The following is a 16,756-nucleotide window of genomic DNA, read 5'->3' on the forward strand; positions in this document are numbered from 1 at the left end:
TCAGTTTTGTCGATCAGACCAAACTCTGCCTTCTGATTGGTCTTTCTGTCTGCCCATCCCGGATAGGGGGCGGGATTTCCCCAGGAGACCCACACCTTGTTGCCACTGGTCGAACAGTGCGCCTGTCTGAAGCTCCGGGCCCAGGATTGGAGGCGGACGCGGACAGGTGGGCGTGGATTGGCCAGGGCAACCGGTCAGTGTGAGGCGGGGGCGGGGCCTCGGCGGCTGGTTGCGCGTGTCCGCCGCTGGCTCCGCTCTATCCGGCTTTGCTAGGGGAGGTGAGTCCGGCCGCGGCGGCACCGGCGGCTGAGGAGGCGGCGGCTGAGGAGAAAGCGGCCGCAGCGGCTGAGGAGAAAGCAGCCGCGGGGACGGAAGCCGGGAGGGGGGGAGGGGGGGAGACGGAGCAGCCTTAAGCCCTGCAGGGGCCGTCGCGCGGGGGGACCCACCCGCTCTCCCCCCCAACCCTCCTCAGCAGAAGCAGCCGGCGGCGGGGGCAGGAGTCAGCCCGCTTCCGATCGTACCCCGCCCGCCTCCCGGGGCTCCTATTCTTTGGCCCCGGGACCCTAACCTCCTACCGGGGCGGTTCCCTCTGTCTGGGCGTCCGAGTGCTGTCCATCTCTCTTTCATTCCTCCCTGCACCTCCTCACCTTTACTTTTGCCCCGGTTCTCTTTTCTCCTCTCTGCCCTGCCTGTCGCCTCTTTTCCTCACTTATTCCTCCAACCTTCTTCCCTGGCTCATTCTGCCCAGGAAAGTTTGGTACAACCCCCCCCCCCCCCCCAATCAGGTCAACCAGACTAAGAATAGGGGGAGATGTAGGAAGGCCTGAGAGTTCGAGGGGGGGGGAAGCTGGAAGCTGGTTTCCCTGAAAATTTCCCCGTCTTTTTTTATTTAGGGTGGTTGGAATTTTTTAAAATTGTGTTTTTGAGGAGGTGGTAGGTGTTTAGAAAAGGATGTGGGAATGGAAGGGGTAGATGAGTCAAGCCTCTTACAAGATTCCAAGGGTGGTGTATTACCTGATCCTTTTCGTGTGTGGAGTTCAGGGGGTCGGGAGGTTTGGCCTTTATTCCCATATTCAAAGTTGGAACCTCCCCCAAAGTAAGAATGGAGTTTTAGTACCACTTGTGGCAGGAATCCTGGGGGGAAGGGGTCCTTTTTTCCTTTTTTCTTTTCTTTTTCTCCTTTCCCCCCTCCCCCCTTTTTTTTTGGCAACCTACACCTTTCCACATACGCTCACCCAAAAATCAAACATCAAGATCCTCTAACTTGTTTGAATTGACTGATGAAGACATAAAGCCAGTTACACTCTATGATTTTTGAGGTGGAGTGAGTGGTTTTTCTTCATTTTTAAATGGCCAAATGACAGCTTGACCCAGTTTGCTTTCCAATCAAAGGGCATTTTTTTGAATGTCTCTTTGTGGCGCAAGAGCCAACGCAAAAATGATGGCGGCTTACAATGGCGGTACATCTGCAGCAGCAGCAGGTCACCACCACCACCATCACCACCACCTTCCACACCTTCCTCCTCCTCACCTTCACCACCACCATCACCCTCAACACCATCTTCATCCGGGGTCGGCTGCTGCTGTACACCCTGTACAGCAGCATACCTCTTCGGCTGCTGCGGCAGCCGCAGCAGCGGCCGCAGCTGCAGCCATGTTAAACCCTGGGCAGCAACAGCCATATTTCCCATCACCGGCACCGGGTCAGGCTCCTGGACCAGCTGCAGCAGCCCCAGCTCAGGTACAGGCTGCCGCAGCTGCTACAGTTAAGGCGCACCATCATCAGCACTCGCATCATCCACAACAGCAGCTGGATATTGAGCCGGATAGACCTATTGGATATGGAGCCTTTGGTGTTGTCTGGTGAGTATCAAAAGAGAAGCACAACTTCTTGTGGTGTCTCCTCATGGTTCTGATTGGGAGAGACATTCCTCATGGTTTTCTCCACATGACCAAAGTGAAGCAAGCTACTCAACTGTAGGAAGCCACCCTCACTTACTAGGCCTATTATGTGGGCTGTCTTAGGCCTATGCTTTTGAGTCGTGGCAGATTTTGGTTGAGCTTCTTCTCATGAGTGACATACATAAGTTTGTTGACAACCAAACTTTCTTATTCAGAGAGTCAGCAAGTCACTGACCAGTCAAGATAGTAGATCAAGGTATGAAATACTTATTCCTACAAAGACCTTGGTCATCTCTCATGGGTTTGATTGAGTTTAGATAGTTGCCCAATTGCAGCCAATGCCCAAATGACTGAACCAACTTGATTCCTTTGGAATAGTCTTCTTATCACTACTTTCTCATCCTTTACATCTTTTTGTGCCTTATTTTGTGATCTTGATCCCCACAAGGAAGGTAGGTTTCATAGTTGAACCAGTTAAAATCACTGCTTGAGTGATTTATTTTAAACATAAAGCTACAGTTGGGAAGTATGTAGCTTTAGCCTTCTGATAAGAATGCATTAAATATAGCATCACACACGAGTACCACAAATGAGGTTAGTAGACTGTAGCTATGCAGTGGCCCACATTTGGTGTAATGTTTTAGTGTCACTTAGTGCCTCTTAAGTTGTTTTTAATCCCTTGGTCAGTTGCTATTGTAGGAAGTATAGTTTTCAAACAAGTAAAACTGCTTTACTTTTGCTAGTGCTAGGATATATTTTGAAAGTCTATGGGTTTTTGAAATGCAACATTTTGTTCTATTTGCCCTTCTTAGGAAGAGTATAGTTTATAATAAAATTTATGCCTATCAAAAATAGAGTGAACTAGGTTTTATTTTTTAAGGATTAAGGATTCCAGGGTAGATAGGTGAATTGGTATTTTCAGTGCTTTCAAAAGTAGATTCTTGTTAATGTTTGGGAAAAAACCCCGTCATAACAGGAAAGTGAACTCTGGAACTACCTTGGTAAATATCTCCTTTTGTCCTTGTTTTGAGGCTAAAATTGATGAGTACCATTTGCATTATAACTTGCTATCTTTATAGTTCAGATTTTATAACCTAGACAGCTAAATGATCTGATTCTTCATCTTCTTCTTCCTCTTCTTTTTTTAAAAACTAGTAGAATCCAGTTTTTCTCACCTGCTCTTCATGGAGATTGCTGCTGCTGCATTCTCCTTTCTCCAAGGTGTGTGGGTTTCCTAATGGGAAAGAATATAGGTGATAATGGTACCTCTTCAGTCACTTTGCCTAGAGACCTGCCTGTTCCTGTCTTCCTCTTTTCCCTTCTATAGCCTATTCTCAGGGATTTCACTATGAACTTCCATTTCTTCCATGCTTAACTCTTGAGGATTTCTAAGCTTTGGGGGCTAAGAGGAGATACAGGAAAACAGTTGTTCCTTTCTTTAAATTTTGTCATTGATTTACTTATTTATGAGAATTTGGATTTTTTTCTTTTTTAAACTCTGAATGCTCTCATTTTAATGTTTTGCATTTAATGCTAAGAACTAGGGATACTGAAAGGGAAACAGGTTGCAGCATTCTTGAGTGTATTCTAAAGGCATTATTCACTTACATTTATACCAAAAGGTAGTGTGAAGTAGAAGCTTAAGTTTATAGAAGTTTTAACTTCAAGTTTGTAGTACAGGATAAAAAAAATTTTTTTTAAAGGGTCAAGGTGGTGAAGAACATTTCATATAGCAAACATTCTGATAGTGTGTAATACAAATCACCTATATCTGAAAATCTAAATATGTTTGATTTGAATTATTCTAGAGTTTCCTTGATTGACCTGTGGAACATACCATGGACTTGACATTTGCCTGTGTGCACCACATCTTCTTTTGAGTACAGTTGTTTCATGTTTGCCTTGTCTCACTGACTGCATTTGTAAGCCCTTTGAGGGTAGGGTTGTATCCACAAAAGTACTTCTTTTTCTCCCTAGCACCTAGCACACTGACAAATTATCTTTAATGCTTGGTTATTTGGTGTCCTAGGCAGATTCTTCTTTGTTTTAATTTAAACAACAGAAATGTATTTCTCACAGTTCTGAAGGTTAGAAGTCCAAGATGTGGGTGTTGGCAGGTTTGGTTCCTTCTGAGGCTTGGCTTCTCAGTTTGTAGGTGGTCGCTAGCTCATTGTGTTCTTACATGGCTGTATCCTCTGATGATCTGGTCTTTTTTTTTTTTTTTAACCAAGTTTTTCCTTGTTTCCTCATTGAGTATTTTTATCAACTATTTCTGGTAAAATACAATTTAACATGAAAAAAGGAAAGAGCTCCCAAGTGTGTGTTTTTAGTATGCAAATACTTTTCTATTTTTATATTTACATATTGGTGATTTTGTTGTCTGAATTGCTTAATGTATTTGGAATTAAGTGCTGAGTAAGATTGTTAAAACTAGAGATTGAAAACCAAACCAGTGTGAATTTGCACTAGTATTCTGAAACCCAAGACATTAATTAGTTTTTTTCACTTCTTACTGAAATAGGATTTTTTTAATTTGAGAGGTATCTTATGAGTCTGAAATAACTATTTTCTAAAATGATTAAAATGGAACATAAAAATGTTCTTTCAATGGTATATCACTTGATTCAATGCACCATATAACTACCTGGATATCATGAGATCCACTTAGATTCAAACATACATTCATTAGTACATTTTGCAGGTATTCTTCTGGCATAGCATATGACAAGGAGCCATATCTGCTCTCATTTATTTTTCTGGACATGCACTCAGGGATACTATCTGATGGTTAAAAAAGTGACTTGTAATTTTAAGGAATTTTGTTTTTACATGTAGAAAAGAGATATTTATAGAAGTAATATAGCATTTTATTTTATATTTATTTTTCCGTGATGCAGCATTTTACCATTCAGATTTATTATGGAACACTTCAGTTTACTTGATTATCTTTCTGCTGAATTTAACTAGTGGGATAACTTATCAATATTGGACAGTTGTATAAAAGAAGTGAATTACCCATTAGGTTGCTGGTTAAGATGGTGCTTTGACAGTTCAATTAAGGTTTCATTAACAACTGTCTGCTATGTTTTATCTCTAGTTTACCTGGTAATGTGATCATGGGTTAGCTTCAGATATATTCATTGCCAGTGATAGAGTTGCTTATGGGTTATCAAAACATATTTAATTCTACCTTTGTTATCAGATGTCAATGTTTCCAGTTGCCCATATGGACATTTTAAAAATGCAAACACATAACAGCCTACAAACAGTAATCTCACTCATTTGGTGAATAGAATATAAAATGTACCTTTTTGTACAGTGTAATGCACATTTGCCAGAGAAAAATACTGTGCTTTAAAGGTATGACAACTTTGGAACAAAGAGCTTCAGGGGGGTTTTGAAGTGTATACTTTTATTTAAGAATTGCAATAAGTTGACCACATGAGAGCATTTTGAGGACTGCTCAGACAGTTTTTGACATTGGCAATGTAAAATATACATTGGATTAATGGCACATGCTGCCTTGACAAAAGTGAGTCTGGGAAAAGCCTCTATTTGATAAAATTAGTGTTTTGGTTTTTGCCTTGTCTGATTAATTAAAAGATCAAACATTTTGGGATTCATTAGGTTTGTTGTCTTTGTGCTTCAAGTAAAGTTGGAGAGCTTTGAATCTTATTATTCTAATACCTTCAGCAGGTTACTTTTATCTTTCAAAACTTAAGCTTCACTGTAGTGATATTTAGTTACTAACTCTGTGATCTTGATAAATTATTTACCCATTCTGTTCCTCATTTATAAAATAGGGATAATGATAGTGAGTGCTTATCTCAGGATTGGTATGAGGATTAAATGAAGTAATCCTTATAAACCAGTGAGTACTATCAAGCACACAGTAAGCCCTCAATAAATGTTCTTATTGTAGTTATTGTTGGAAGAAAAATCAAACTATTTTGTTAATGTTCATGGACAGTCCTCATGGATTTGTCCAATTTACCAGGTGAAATCAACATGCAGACTCTTGGAGGCATGACTTAGTTGTACTATATGCCAGGGAAATAAAAGAAGATCAAATTCAGTGCCAAGGGGCAAATATTCTGTCCTGTTTTCTCAGTTAATTAAAAACTAACAAAAAAATTTATTTGGTAGGTGTTCTAGTCAGATCATCTGCACTGTTTTAGAAAGTATTGTAGATTTATATACTTGGAAGTTTTATATACTGGGAAGGGAACTATTTTTTTCTTTTCAGAACGTAGCAAGTAAAGGACAGGCTTTTTGGTAAAGTTCAGTTTTAGTGGAAATTCATTTTACTTGTGTTTGGATGAGAAAGTGTGAATTGCTAAAGAAGATCGCAGTGAGGTGGGGGAAATGTGTTTGATTCAATGAAAAATTATTCAGTGTAAACGCTTATACATGGCAGAGATTGTCTAGCTTGTTCCTCTTTCTTGTGAAAATTAGAGCTCCCCTCCCCACCATTGATGATTTCTCTAGTCTTCTTACTCTGTAAATACCAAACTATGATTTTAAAATATGGGGGTGCTTTTGGGATATATGTTAGGGAAAATCCTGGAGTTAGCTGCATCAGGAAGAGTATTTTGATATTAACTATGTTTTACAGGTTAAGAATCTGTAGTATTGAGAAGTTTCCCTACTACCAGCCAAGATTAACAGCCACAGCTGGATTCTTTGAGGGGTCTGCTTTGTGAAAAGAGCTTTGAAGAAGCAGAGCCTACACCATAAAAAGGGAATGGTTGCTCTTCTAGACATAACAAAGCAGCCTAGTGAAGCTAGAAATGTGGAGATGTATGTTGTTAATTTCTACTACAAATGAACTTAGTTTTAGAAACTGCAGGTTCATGGTCACAAAGTAGAGAAAGACAAGAAAGGAAAGAATAAAAGTAGCACAATCTAATGATATGCACCAGTTTCTTGGTGATTGAAACCCCATAGCCTATAACACTGAAAATCATTTTGAATTTAAACTCCTGACAAGATTATCCAGATTATGTTCACAAAACACAAATAAAACCATAGCGCGCACACACACACAAAAGAAACTTATTTTATGCTTGGGGAGAAATTTCATGTTATACTGTTGAATATCAGCCTAGAAAAGGAAGACAATTTTTTTTAAAAAGATATTTCAGAAACATTGTCTTTTAAAAGGTTTCTCTAAATATTTTAACCATCAGTTAGTACCACTGGTTTTAAGTCCAGAAAGAGAAATGGGAGCAAATAGAGTTAGTTCCCTTTCATCTGCTATGCTAGAGGAGAATATTTGTAAAATGCATTACCTGGATAAATGCTTATAGAATTCTGGGGTTTTACCTTCAAAGCATGGGCAGCTACAGAAATGTTCCTTGATATTAAAAGTTCTTTCCTGGAGTTCTGGAACGAGCAGCTTGGTGTGGCAGAGTTATCACTGATTTCTATAGTATAATTGAGTGACTAGCCTTGGTTATTAGACTTGTTGATATCCTAGCAATTCAAGAATCAACTGTTCATATACTGTGTTTTCCTTAATATTGATAGAAATTGTTATGACCAAAGAAAAATTTCCATTTGTCACCTAACCAGTAAATGGGATGAAGCTGGTGGGCAAAAACTGTTTTATTACAAGATTATAGTTATCATTCTCTATGCATCCATAATACCACAATGAATTATTTGTTGATTGGGTCAACAATGATTTCCTAACTAAAATAGCTGTCAATTTGATCCTGTTGTTGCTTAGGAGTAACAGAGTGCCTGAGGCAACAGTTATAACTGTCAATGAGCATGTGACAAGTCATGATAGATTTCATTGGTAGTTCTGACATACTTAGCCAAGAAACATTAACAAGAATTCTGGCACTCTGACATTATGGAAAGATGACTTCAAAAGAAATTATGGTGAGATTGAACTTTAATATTTAGTTGTAGTGGTATGAGTATAGGTAGTATTACAAGAATGTCGGCCATGGTGATCTTTACCTAAACCCAGTTTTACCTCTGTGTTTTAAGTTAATTGGGCTAATTGAATAATATCTACAATCAGACAGTGAAAGCTTTTGACACTTTTGGAACACACTAGTCCATGTATTTTTATTGTCAACCTGCTGTGGACCAGCACTTTTTAGGCAGTAAATGAGGATATTTAATTCTATGAATAACTTTGTAAACTTCCATCAAGCTTCTTTTGTTATCTCTGATATGTTTGATACTGAGATTTGGGGATATTTACATCATGATGTTTCTTTGAAGGAGTTTATAGTCAAGTAAATAGTATGAAAAAATAATACATCTCTACTTTCAGGGAATCCATATCCTTAGTGAAGAGTTGAAACTAAATTTGAAACATTAAGGATATATTATTTTCACATTTTCTTATAAAATTCATTTATTGTATGTGGACTATTTATGAGACACTCTTCTGGATGATAGGGATTAAAGATTAATCTCCCTAGTCGGGGAGATAGATTTGTACATGGATAATTATAGTTCAGTGCCATAAATACAGCAGTAGAGTTAGTTTCTAGACATTAGAGGAGAATAAAGAAGGGATTTCTATGGAGAGCATAGACACTTCCTAGAATAGGTAATACTTAAATTGTGGAGGAAAGCCTTTCTATTTTACAAATAAATGGGCAGTCACTTTCTTCCTATGTGTAAGTTTGGTACTACCATTCTCCTGATACTACTTTACCTTTTTTAAAGGTTTTAGAATGGGAGTCAGCCAGTGGGAAAGGGCATTCTGGGTAAATGCAGGAGATCACCAGGCTGGAGTTAATGTCATGCTGAAGAGTTGAGGATTTTGTGGCAGGGATGGGAGGGCAAGAATCTTATTCTTTTCGTAAATAAAGCACATATCTACATACACCACATAAAGAGATATACAGCACACTGGACTGATGGCTGGGGAGTGCGGGGGAAGGGAGAGAAGGTGGAATGGGAAAGACAATAGAATGAATCCGACAAAACTTTCCTGTGTTCATATATGAATACACACCAGTTTAACTCCACATCATCTACAACCACAAGAATGTGAAGTTATACTCTATATACGGATGTCAAAATACATTCTACTGCATGTATAACTAAAAAGAACAAATAAAAAATTATCAAACAATTAGAAAAGAGAGATATACAGCATACCTAAAGAATTACAATTTCACAAGGGGAATGATTAAGAAAAATGTCTTAAAAACCATAAGAGGGGCTGGGTTGTAGCTCAGTGGTAGAGCACTTGCCTAACATGCGTGAGACATTGGGTTTGATTCTCAGCACTGCATATAAATAAAAACAAATAAAGTAAAGGTCCATCGACAACTAAAAAATATTTTAAAAAACCCTTAATTGGTGGAGAATGAAAAGAGATTGAAACCCTCCCTGCAAATGTCAACTATTGAGACTTTAATGTCAACTATCTTACTTTAAGTAAGATAGTGACTTGGTCAGATTTAATTCTGCTTTATAAATAGAAGGGTAGAGATAACTGAGGCCCTCTGAGCCTTAGGGAATGTTTTGTTGTAAGTGAAGTTACTGGAGGCCCAAGTACAGCACAATCAGGTAATAAACGTATTCACAGTGAATGACAACCCAGTATGGTGGAAAATTGTTAGGAGGATGGGAGTATCTTTGCTACATATAAAAAGTCAAAGAAAATGAGAGGGGGAGAAAAGACCATTGCATACATCAAATAGATTATTGATGGCTTTTGAGAGGGAGATTTTGTTTGATTCCACTCCCCCTTTGTATGTGTATTAAAGGGGGGAAATCATAACATACATTCATATATATACATTCTATATATACGTGTACACATATAACATATAAACACATATATAGCATGTTTGAATATAATGTTTTAAGTATAGCAGCACTTTGTATTTATTAATAAAATTCTTTCAAATCTTGAATTTTTGTCCCTAGCTTAGTAAACCAGGTGACTTGATGTTTATCAAGTTCAAGGTGTCATTTCCTTGGGAAGAATTTGTTTATATATATTAATGGTAGAATAATAGAACATTAAACTAGTTAGTAGATAAGTATTCTAGTTCCAGCCTTGCTGCCAACAATCCTAAGACCTTGGTAAAGTTATTTAAGCTTTCTGAGCCTTGGTTTGCTCATTTTTTTCAGTTCTATGTTTTCTAAGATTCTATTATAAAATGGCATTAATATTTGTAAGGCATAATGCACTTATTTGTGGGCAAGTATACTCTGCCAGTGACCACAACTAGCAAACAACTTTCTCTTTTCAGGACTATAGAATAGCTTGTTGAGTAGTTTCTAAAATTGTTTAAAGGAAAAATGAGACTTCTATATAAGAGTTTTGAAAATTTGAGATCAGATTTGAAATGTTCAGTTGTTCTAAAGACTTGTATTTCTGATTGATGAGGAATAAATATGTTGTGGTTCAATCGTAGAGGACAGCCTGCTTATTTGTAAATGGGCATTCAGTTCTTCCCTACATGTAAATGTGAGAATGCTGCTTTCCTTTTAGTATTGTACCTTTTTAGTGTTTTAGACTTATTTTTTTTTCCTTTCTTCCTCCCTTCCTGTCAGGGATTGAATCCATTTACTACTGAGCCACATCCCCCAGCCCCTTAATTGCTTGTTTTCTTAAATATTTAGAGTGATTTAAAAATTTTTTATTTTTATTTTTGCAGTGCTGGGGATCGAACTCAGGGCCTCGTGCATGCTAGCCAAGTGTTCTACTACTGATCTACATCCCTATCCCTGATTTTTACATTTCAAATAAAATCTAATACTAAGTGGTTTTTTTTTTGTTGTTGTTTGTTTTGTGTGTGTATGTGTGTGTGTGTGTGTGTGTGTGAGAGAGAGAGAGAGAGAGAGAGAGAGGGAGGGAGGGAGGGAGGAAGACAGAGAGGGGTAGGGGAAGAAGAGAGAAATCAGGCAAATTGATTTGGGGAGCCAGGGCTTAATTTGCAGGTCAAATAAAAATATTTTTCTGGAGTCTTTTTTAAATTCTGAAATTGGGCAAGGGACTCACTAGTTTACAGATGGACCTCTTAGAAAATGATCCTTGACACAGCTTTAAGGCTGTAGCAGTTCAGGACATACAATGCCCAGAGAAGGAGTGTGATTACCTACAGAGGAAAGGAACTCTTTTATGGAAGCCTCTAGCAAATCAGCAGATAAATCTGTTATTTATCCAATAGGTAAATAATTAAAGCTGTTATGTGATTTTTACATTTTCTAGCATCCACAGTAAAAAGAAGTGAAATTAATTTTTCTGTTTTTATTTATTATATTCAACCTATTGTCATTTAAACCTATAATTACTGTAAGAATGACTAATGATATATTTTACATTTTTTCATACTAAGCCTACAAAAATCCAGGGTACCACATTTTCCTTTTGGGGGTGCTAAGAATTGAACCCAGAGTCTTTTGCATGCTAGGCAAGTGCTCTACTGCCGAGCTATATCTTCAGCCCTTTTTAAAATTTGAGATAGGATCTTGCTAAGTTGCCCAGGCTGGCCTTATATTTGTGATTCTCCTGCCTCAGCTTCCCAAGTAGCTAGGATTACAAATGTGTACTTAATGCAAACAACACATCTCAATTTGAATTTCGCCACATTTTAGGTGTTCAGTAGCCCTATGTACCACCTTTCTTATTGACCAGCACAGTTCTAGTGGCCTTTATTGGATTCTATGATGACTTTTGAACCAATCACTATTAATGGAGATAAAATTACTTTTAGAACAATCAGGCCCACCCTGGACCAGCCAATGAAGTTAGTTCATGGCAGGGATGAGTAAGCATTACCAGTGGATGCTGGGAAGGCAGTCATTAATGATCAAGATAAACGTTCATCTAATTTATGGCAAACTTAGGAGAACTTGAGCAGGTATACTTATAAAGGAAACAGGATTGATGTTCTCTGCAGTTGTCCTGTTAGCCTTGAGTTACTTGAGCTATTTTCTTTTTTGAAGCCTTGCTTTCCTAAAGTAACAGAAGGTAAAATTCATACCTGATCCTTGCCTTGTTTGCTTTCCTTCCCAATTAGAGCAGCTATCTCACATTGATTTCTTTTCTTTCCTCTCTTCATATTGTGGTTTTATTATCCAAATAAGGTTCTCAGTCTTGTTTTCAGTTTAAGTAATATAGAGCTCAGTGGTATCAGGCAGCCAAATCCTTATAGAAGAATAAACAAGCCAGAAACTTTTTGTTTATTCATTCCTTGACCTAAAATTCTTGCTTTGAGCTACAGAGAAAAGGTGAAGAGAGATATTTGAACAAATAGATAAAATTAGTCATTTGACCCAGATTGGAGCTTTTTTTTTGTGTATGTGTGTGTGCTTGGATAAAAATCATCCACCAATTTACATAAGCAGGTGATTTTTCTTACATGCTAATTTTCTTAATGTACCATGACGGAGAGCTACAGATTTGCAAATTGTTTAAGTAAATTGAAATAAAACCAGGTGACTGTATTTCACTGTATCATCTTACTAGCACAGAAGTACCCATAGGGTGCAATTATCTGGTGATTGTCTCAACAGGAGCCTGGTGCAGAGTTTTTCCCCTACTCTTCTTCTTTACATCCATCTCTTTTCTAATTTTTTAAAATAAGAAACTATTGATTTAATATAGTTAGTTCAACAGGGCTGGAAATTTAGTAAACCTGATTACCAAGATGTGGGGGAAATTTGAACCATACAAACTGGCAAGTAATGTGGGTACTGTGCAGAAAAAGGGGCACACGTATACTTGGTTTGGATTTGAATTGTCTCAGAGAAATTATGTGAGAACCTTTCACCAGCCTTTAGTTGATTGTTTTCCCAGGTTCTGTATATTATAGTTGTTAGGATTGTTGTGGAGTTAACTGGGTTTGTACTGTAGCCACAGTTCAAAGTATACAAGTATTCTTTTAAAATCTCAAACTAATTAGTTACAACATAATTGAAACATTTTGGTAAAAATTTTAGAAAGGTATAGCGGTTGGTTTTAGTGACTTTCTGTAGAGTCGTGATTGATAAATAATGTCAATCAATAAAGCACTTTTCTTTATTAAAACATTCAATATTAAACAGTAATTAATGCTATTTAATTCCTCAGGTGTTATGGTATTCACTTACTGATATGTATGAAGATTAAATTCTACCCCCGATCCCATCTAAGCATTTGAAATAATAATGACTTGGAATTGTATTATAATTTTAAGCAAGTAAAAGAAATTTGGCCAGTCTTTTTTTTTTTTTTTTTTTTTTTTAAGTACTGTGGATTGAACCCAGGGCAGCTTTACCACTGAGCTATACCCCTGGTCCTTTTTATCATTCATTCATTCATTCATTCATTTATACATACTTACCAGGGATTGAACTCAGGGACACTTGATCACTGAGCCACACATCCCCAGTCCTATTTTGTATTTTATTTAGAGACAGGGTCTCACTAAATTGCTGAGACTGGCTTCAAACTTGCAATCCTTTTGCCTCAGCTGGTGGAGTTGCTGGGAGTACAGGTATGTGCCACCTTGCCAGACTGACCAGTCTTTTTAATCCCAGTACTTAACATATTATTTCTCTCAAGTTTAAGAAAAGTAGAAGAACTTTCAGAACAAAACCAATAAAGAGTAACCTGAGGAGGATAGCATTTAAGTACAAAGGGACAGTTTGGTTTAAAAGTTGAGTCTATATTCTGATGACATACTGTCTTTATTTAATCTGGTTCTGCCCCTCATTAGCTGCAGGCAAGTTACTTCATGGTCTTCAGTATATCTAGTAATAGTAGACTTATTGTGAGGATTAAATGAATTAATATATGTAAAGTCTTAGAATTCTAATTGCTATCAGTTTTAGTATAAGTGAAAAAACCCCTAAAAACTTGTTAATTCAAAGATAATAACCAGCAGCTTTTATATGACTATTGATAGATAGGTATCAGGTATGTGACTCTAGAAAATTTTATCTCTGTTTTTGAGAATCTCATTCAATTTTAGAATGATTTCCAAATGTAAATTTATGTGCAAATTTCCTTTAGTACATAAAAGGAGAGTTTTGCCTGTCTAAGTCCCTCTCACTTTTATCAAGCAATACATTTATTGTGGGACACTTGAAAAATACAGAAAAGCCAAAAGGAAAAAAAAAAAAAAGTTGTTTGTAATCTACAACTCAGGGATTATCCCTGGTGGCATTTTGGTATATTAAAGTCTTTTTTTTTTTTTTTTTTTTTATGTGAGTTTGGTCTATTTGTAATATTATTAGAATTAGGTTCATGATCACACTGTGTTTACAATTTTGTATCCTGTTTGTTTTACTAACATTGTAAAGGTAGATTTTGACCATTTGTTTTGAGGGCTATTTCATTCTCACAAGCCTGGAGTTCTACCTGAAAGGAATTACTGAGTTGGAAGATACTTGAGACTGTATCTAGTCTAATTCTCTCATTTTATAAATAGGAGAATTGAGACTCAGAGAAGCTAAGAGATTTGTTCAGGGTCACACAATTGGTTGAGGACTGAGCCAAAACTTGCTCTTTTACTGCTTTACCAGTAATATACTAGTAGTTTTCAAAGGACAACTAACTGTCCTTTGAAAATGGAGAAAGTGTTCTTGTAAAAGCATAAGAAAATGAATAAAGATACTTTATAAATTAAGCCAAGAACAATGCACCTGAAAAAAATCGTAAATATTTAAAATACTCTGTTGGTTGTGCTGTGTGTGCCAGTGACTCTCAAGTTTTCTGGTTTAATGTCATGAGCTGTGTGCCTGTAGTCTTTCATATTAAATGTGACTGTGTTGAATATCTATTTTGAGCATATATGGTCTCCTACTTTATATTTTGAGAAAATGTATGCCTTAGAAAACTTAAAAGAATTATTCATGGATATATCAATAAACTATTTTTGTAGATTAGCATTAGACTATTGCTGTATTTACTTTGAGGCTATTTCTACAGAAGTTGGTGAGACTGAATTTCAATTAAAGTTAGACTTACAATGTTAAGAAATTTCTGGTCACTGTATCAACTCATATTCCATGTAAAAAGTTTTGTTAGCTCTCCAACTAGAGGAGGAACATACGTTTTAAAGCTTGTGACTATTTTGGAGTGCTGTTTATTCTTTTAATACTTAAAAGAAAATTCAGTGTGAATCAAATGTGTAACTGAAACATGTACCAGTCAAAACTAAGCTTCAGACAGAATAGAAATATTCCGTTCCGGAAAGTTTTTCTTTTTTGTGATATTTATCTCAGGTTGACAATTAAGGAAACATTTTAAAAATAAGAATCTTAAGCTCTAGTTTCACTATTCTGTGACAGAGGATATGATGTGACAATATTCAGGCTATTACATTGTTGAAGCTAAATTTTAAGTTGGTGTAGTTTTTTTTTTTTTTAAGTAAATTACCCTAATATAGTCACATGAACTGACGATGCTTTGATTTGTGTCACCCAATTCACTGCTCTGTATTTTTTCAGTACCAAATAATTCCTTTGTTAAACTCATTTTCAGTAAATGAGCCATTGTTTCCCAAAGGATAATGATCATTTCTATATATAGTACAAAGCCCTAAGAAATAGATTTTAAAGTCTGAAATATTAGTTAATGATTGGAAATGGTTGAAATTGTCTTTCTGTGTCTAATAAGCCACAACTTTGTGTATGGAAAGAGCAGTTGCTATGCTTGTTCCTTAGGCTACCATATGAGATATTAGGCTTAACACATATATATTGACAACAAGCTCTTGAAAGTGAGATCCTTGGTTTTGGTTGCAAAACAGCGTGGTTCTATGGTCAACTCAACTATTATATTACATATGTGGTTTTGTAATGTAAATGCCATAGAATTAGATAGTTGAAGCTCAAGTCTAAATTACTATAATAGGTAAGGAAATATATAGGCCACAGTTAACTGGTTTTCCTTGATGCAGTTGATGTCAGTATCTGTAAATAAATTACTTAAATTATCTCAGCAGGAAAGATATTAAAATATGGCACTATAATGTTTAACTGGAAAGGTGCTGAAGATCTGGTTACCAACATACATTAGCTTGACTCTTTAGGTGTGCAAACTTTAAATGATTAGTTTTTATACTTCTGAATCCCTCTTCAAGTAGGTGCTTATTCTTAGAAGATGCATTAAAGTCAATCTCTGGTTTTGCTTCTTTCTCTCTCCCGGGCTCATGAAACAAACTCTGTGGCACATTCTCTACTGGCATTCACTAAAAAGATTAGAATGTTAAAGACTGGGATCTTGTCTTACTTGCTTGTTTGGAGCCTAACACAGTCCCAGGCTGGGTGCTTATTAAGTGTTTGTTGTTGAGTTGAAAGTTTCTAATGTTGTCTGTGTGTGATGGTGACTCTCAAAGAAGAGTACTGTCACTTATATACCCTATTTCCTGGGCAGTGGAAGAATTTGTATGAGGGAACACTCAGTGGTGTTTTCAAAGCCTTATGGTAGTGGTTTTGTTTGGATTTTTTTTTTTTTTTTTTTAAGAATAAGGACCTTAATCTAAGTGCATGGTAACCAACTATATTTCTAACGATTGCCCTTTATTTTCAAAAGAAATAATCCCTTACTTATAAAAGACTGCTTTTAAAAGTCTTTGTAAAGAATGTTATTAAATTGTTGAAAAACAGTATGTAGTAATGCACTATTATACAGGATTTTTGCCATTGTTTAGGAAAAATACCCTTTTCTTTGCAGCACTGTGATGTTAGAAAAACAAAGATTCAGTTAATAGATACTATAATGTCTCATCTAATATATCAGAACATAGCAAAGCAAGCTGGGTGTGGTGGTGTATGCCTAAAATCTCAGCTACTTAGAAGGCTAAGGCCAGAGGATCTCAAGTTTGAAGTCAGCCTGGGCAGTAACTTAGTTAGACCATGTCTCAACATAAAATTT

General features: G+C 36.8%; 1 protein-coding gene across 4 annotated transcripts in view; it reads left to right on the plus strand.

Annotated features, from left to right (window-relative positions):
• The first annotated feature begins 209 nt into the window (after positions 1-209).
• The window catches only part of Nlk (nemo like kinase), a 149,590-nt gene continuing 133,043 nt past the window's right edge, over positions 210-16,756 (plus strand). For 3 of the 4 annotated variants that reach the window (XM_076869353.1, XM_076869351.1, XM_076869355.1), the window contains exon 1: positions 257-1,863. In XM_076869353.1, coding sequence (XP_076725468.1) covers positions 1,406-1,863 — 458 coding nt within the window. In that variant the 5' untranslated portion in view covers positions 257-1,405. Of the gene's footprint in view, positions 1,864-16,756 lie in introns of all 4 variants that reach the window. The other variant, XM_076869352.1, reaches the window with a different exon arrangement.

The sequence above is a fragment of the Callospermophilus lateralis genome, chromosome 11, assembly GCF_048772815.1.
Source record: "Callospermophilus lateralis isolate mCalLat2 chromosome 11, mCalLat2.hap1, whole genome shotgun sequence".
Lineage (NCBI taxonomy): Eukaryota > Metazoa > Chordata > Mammalia > Rodentia > Sciuridae > Callospermophilus > Callospermophilus lateralis.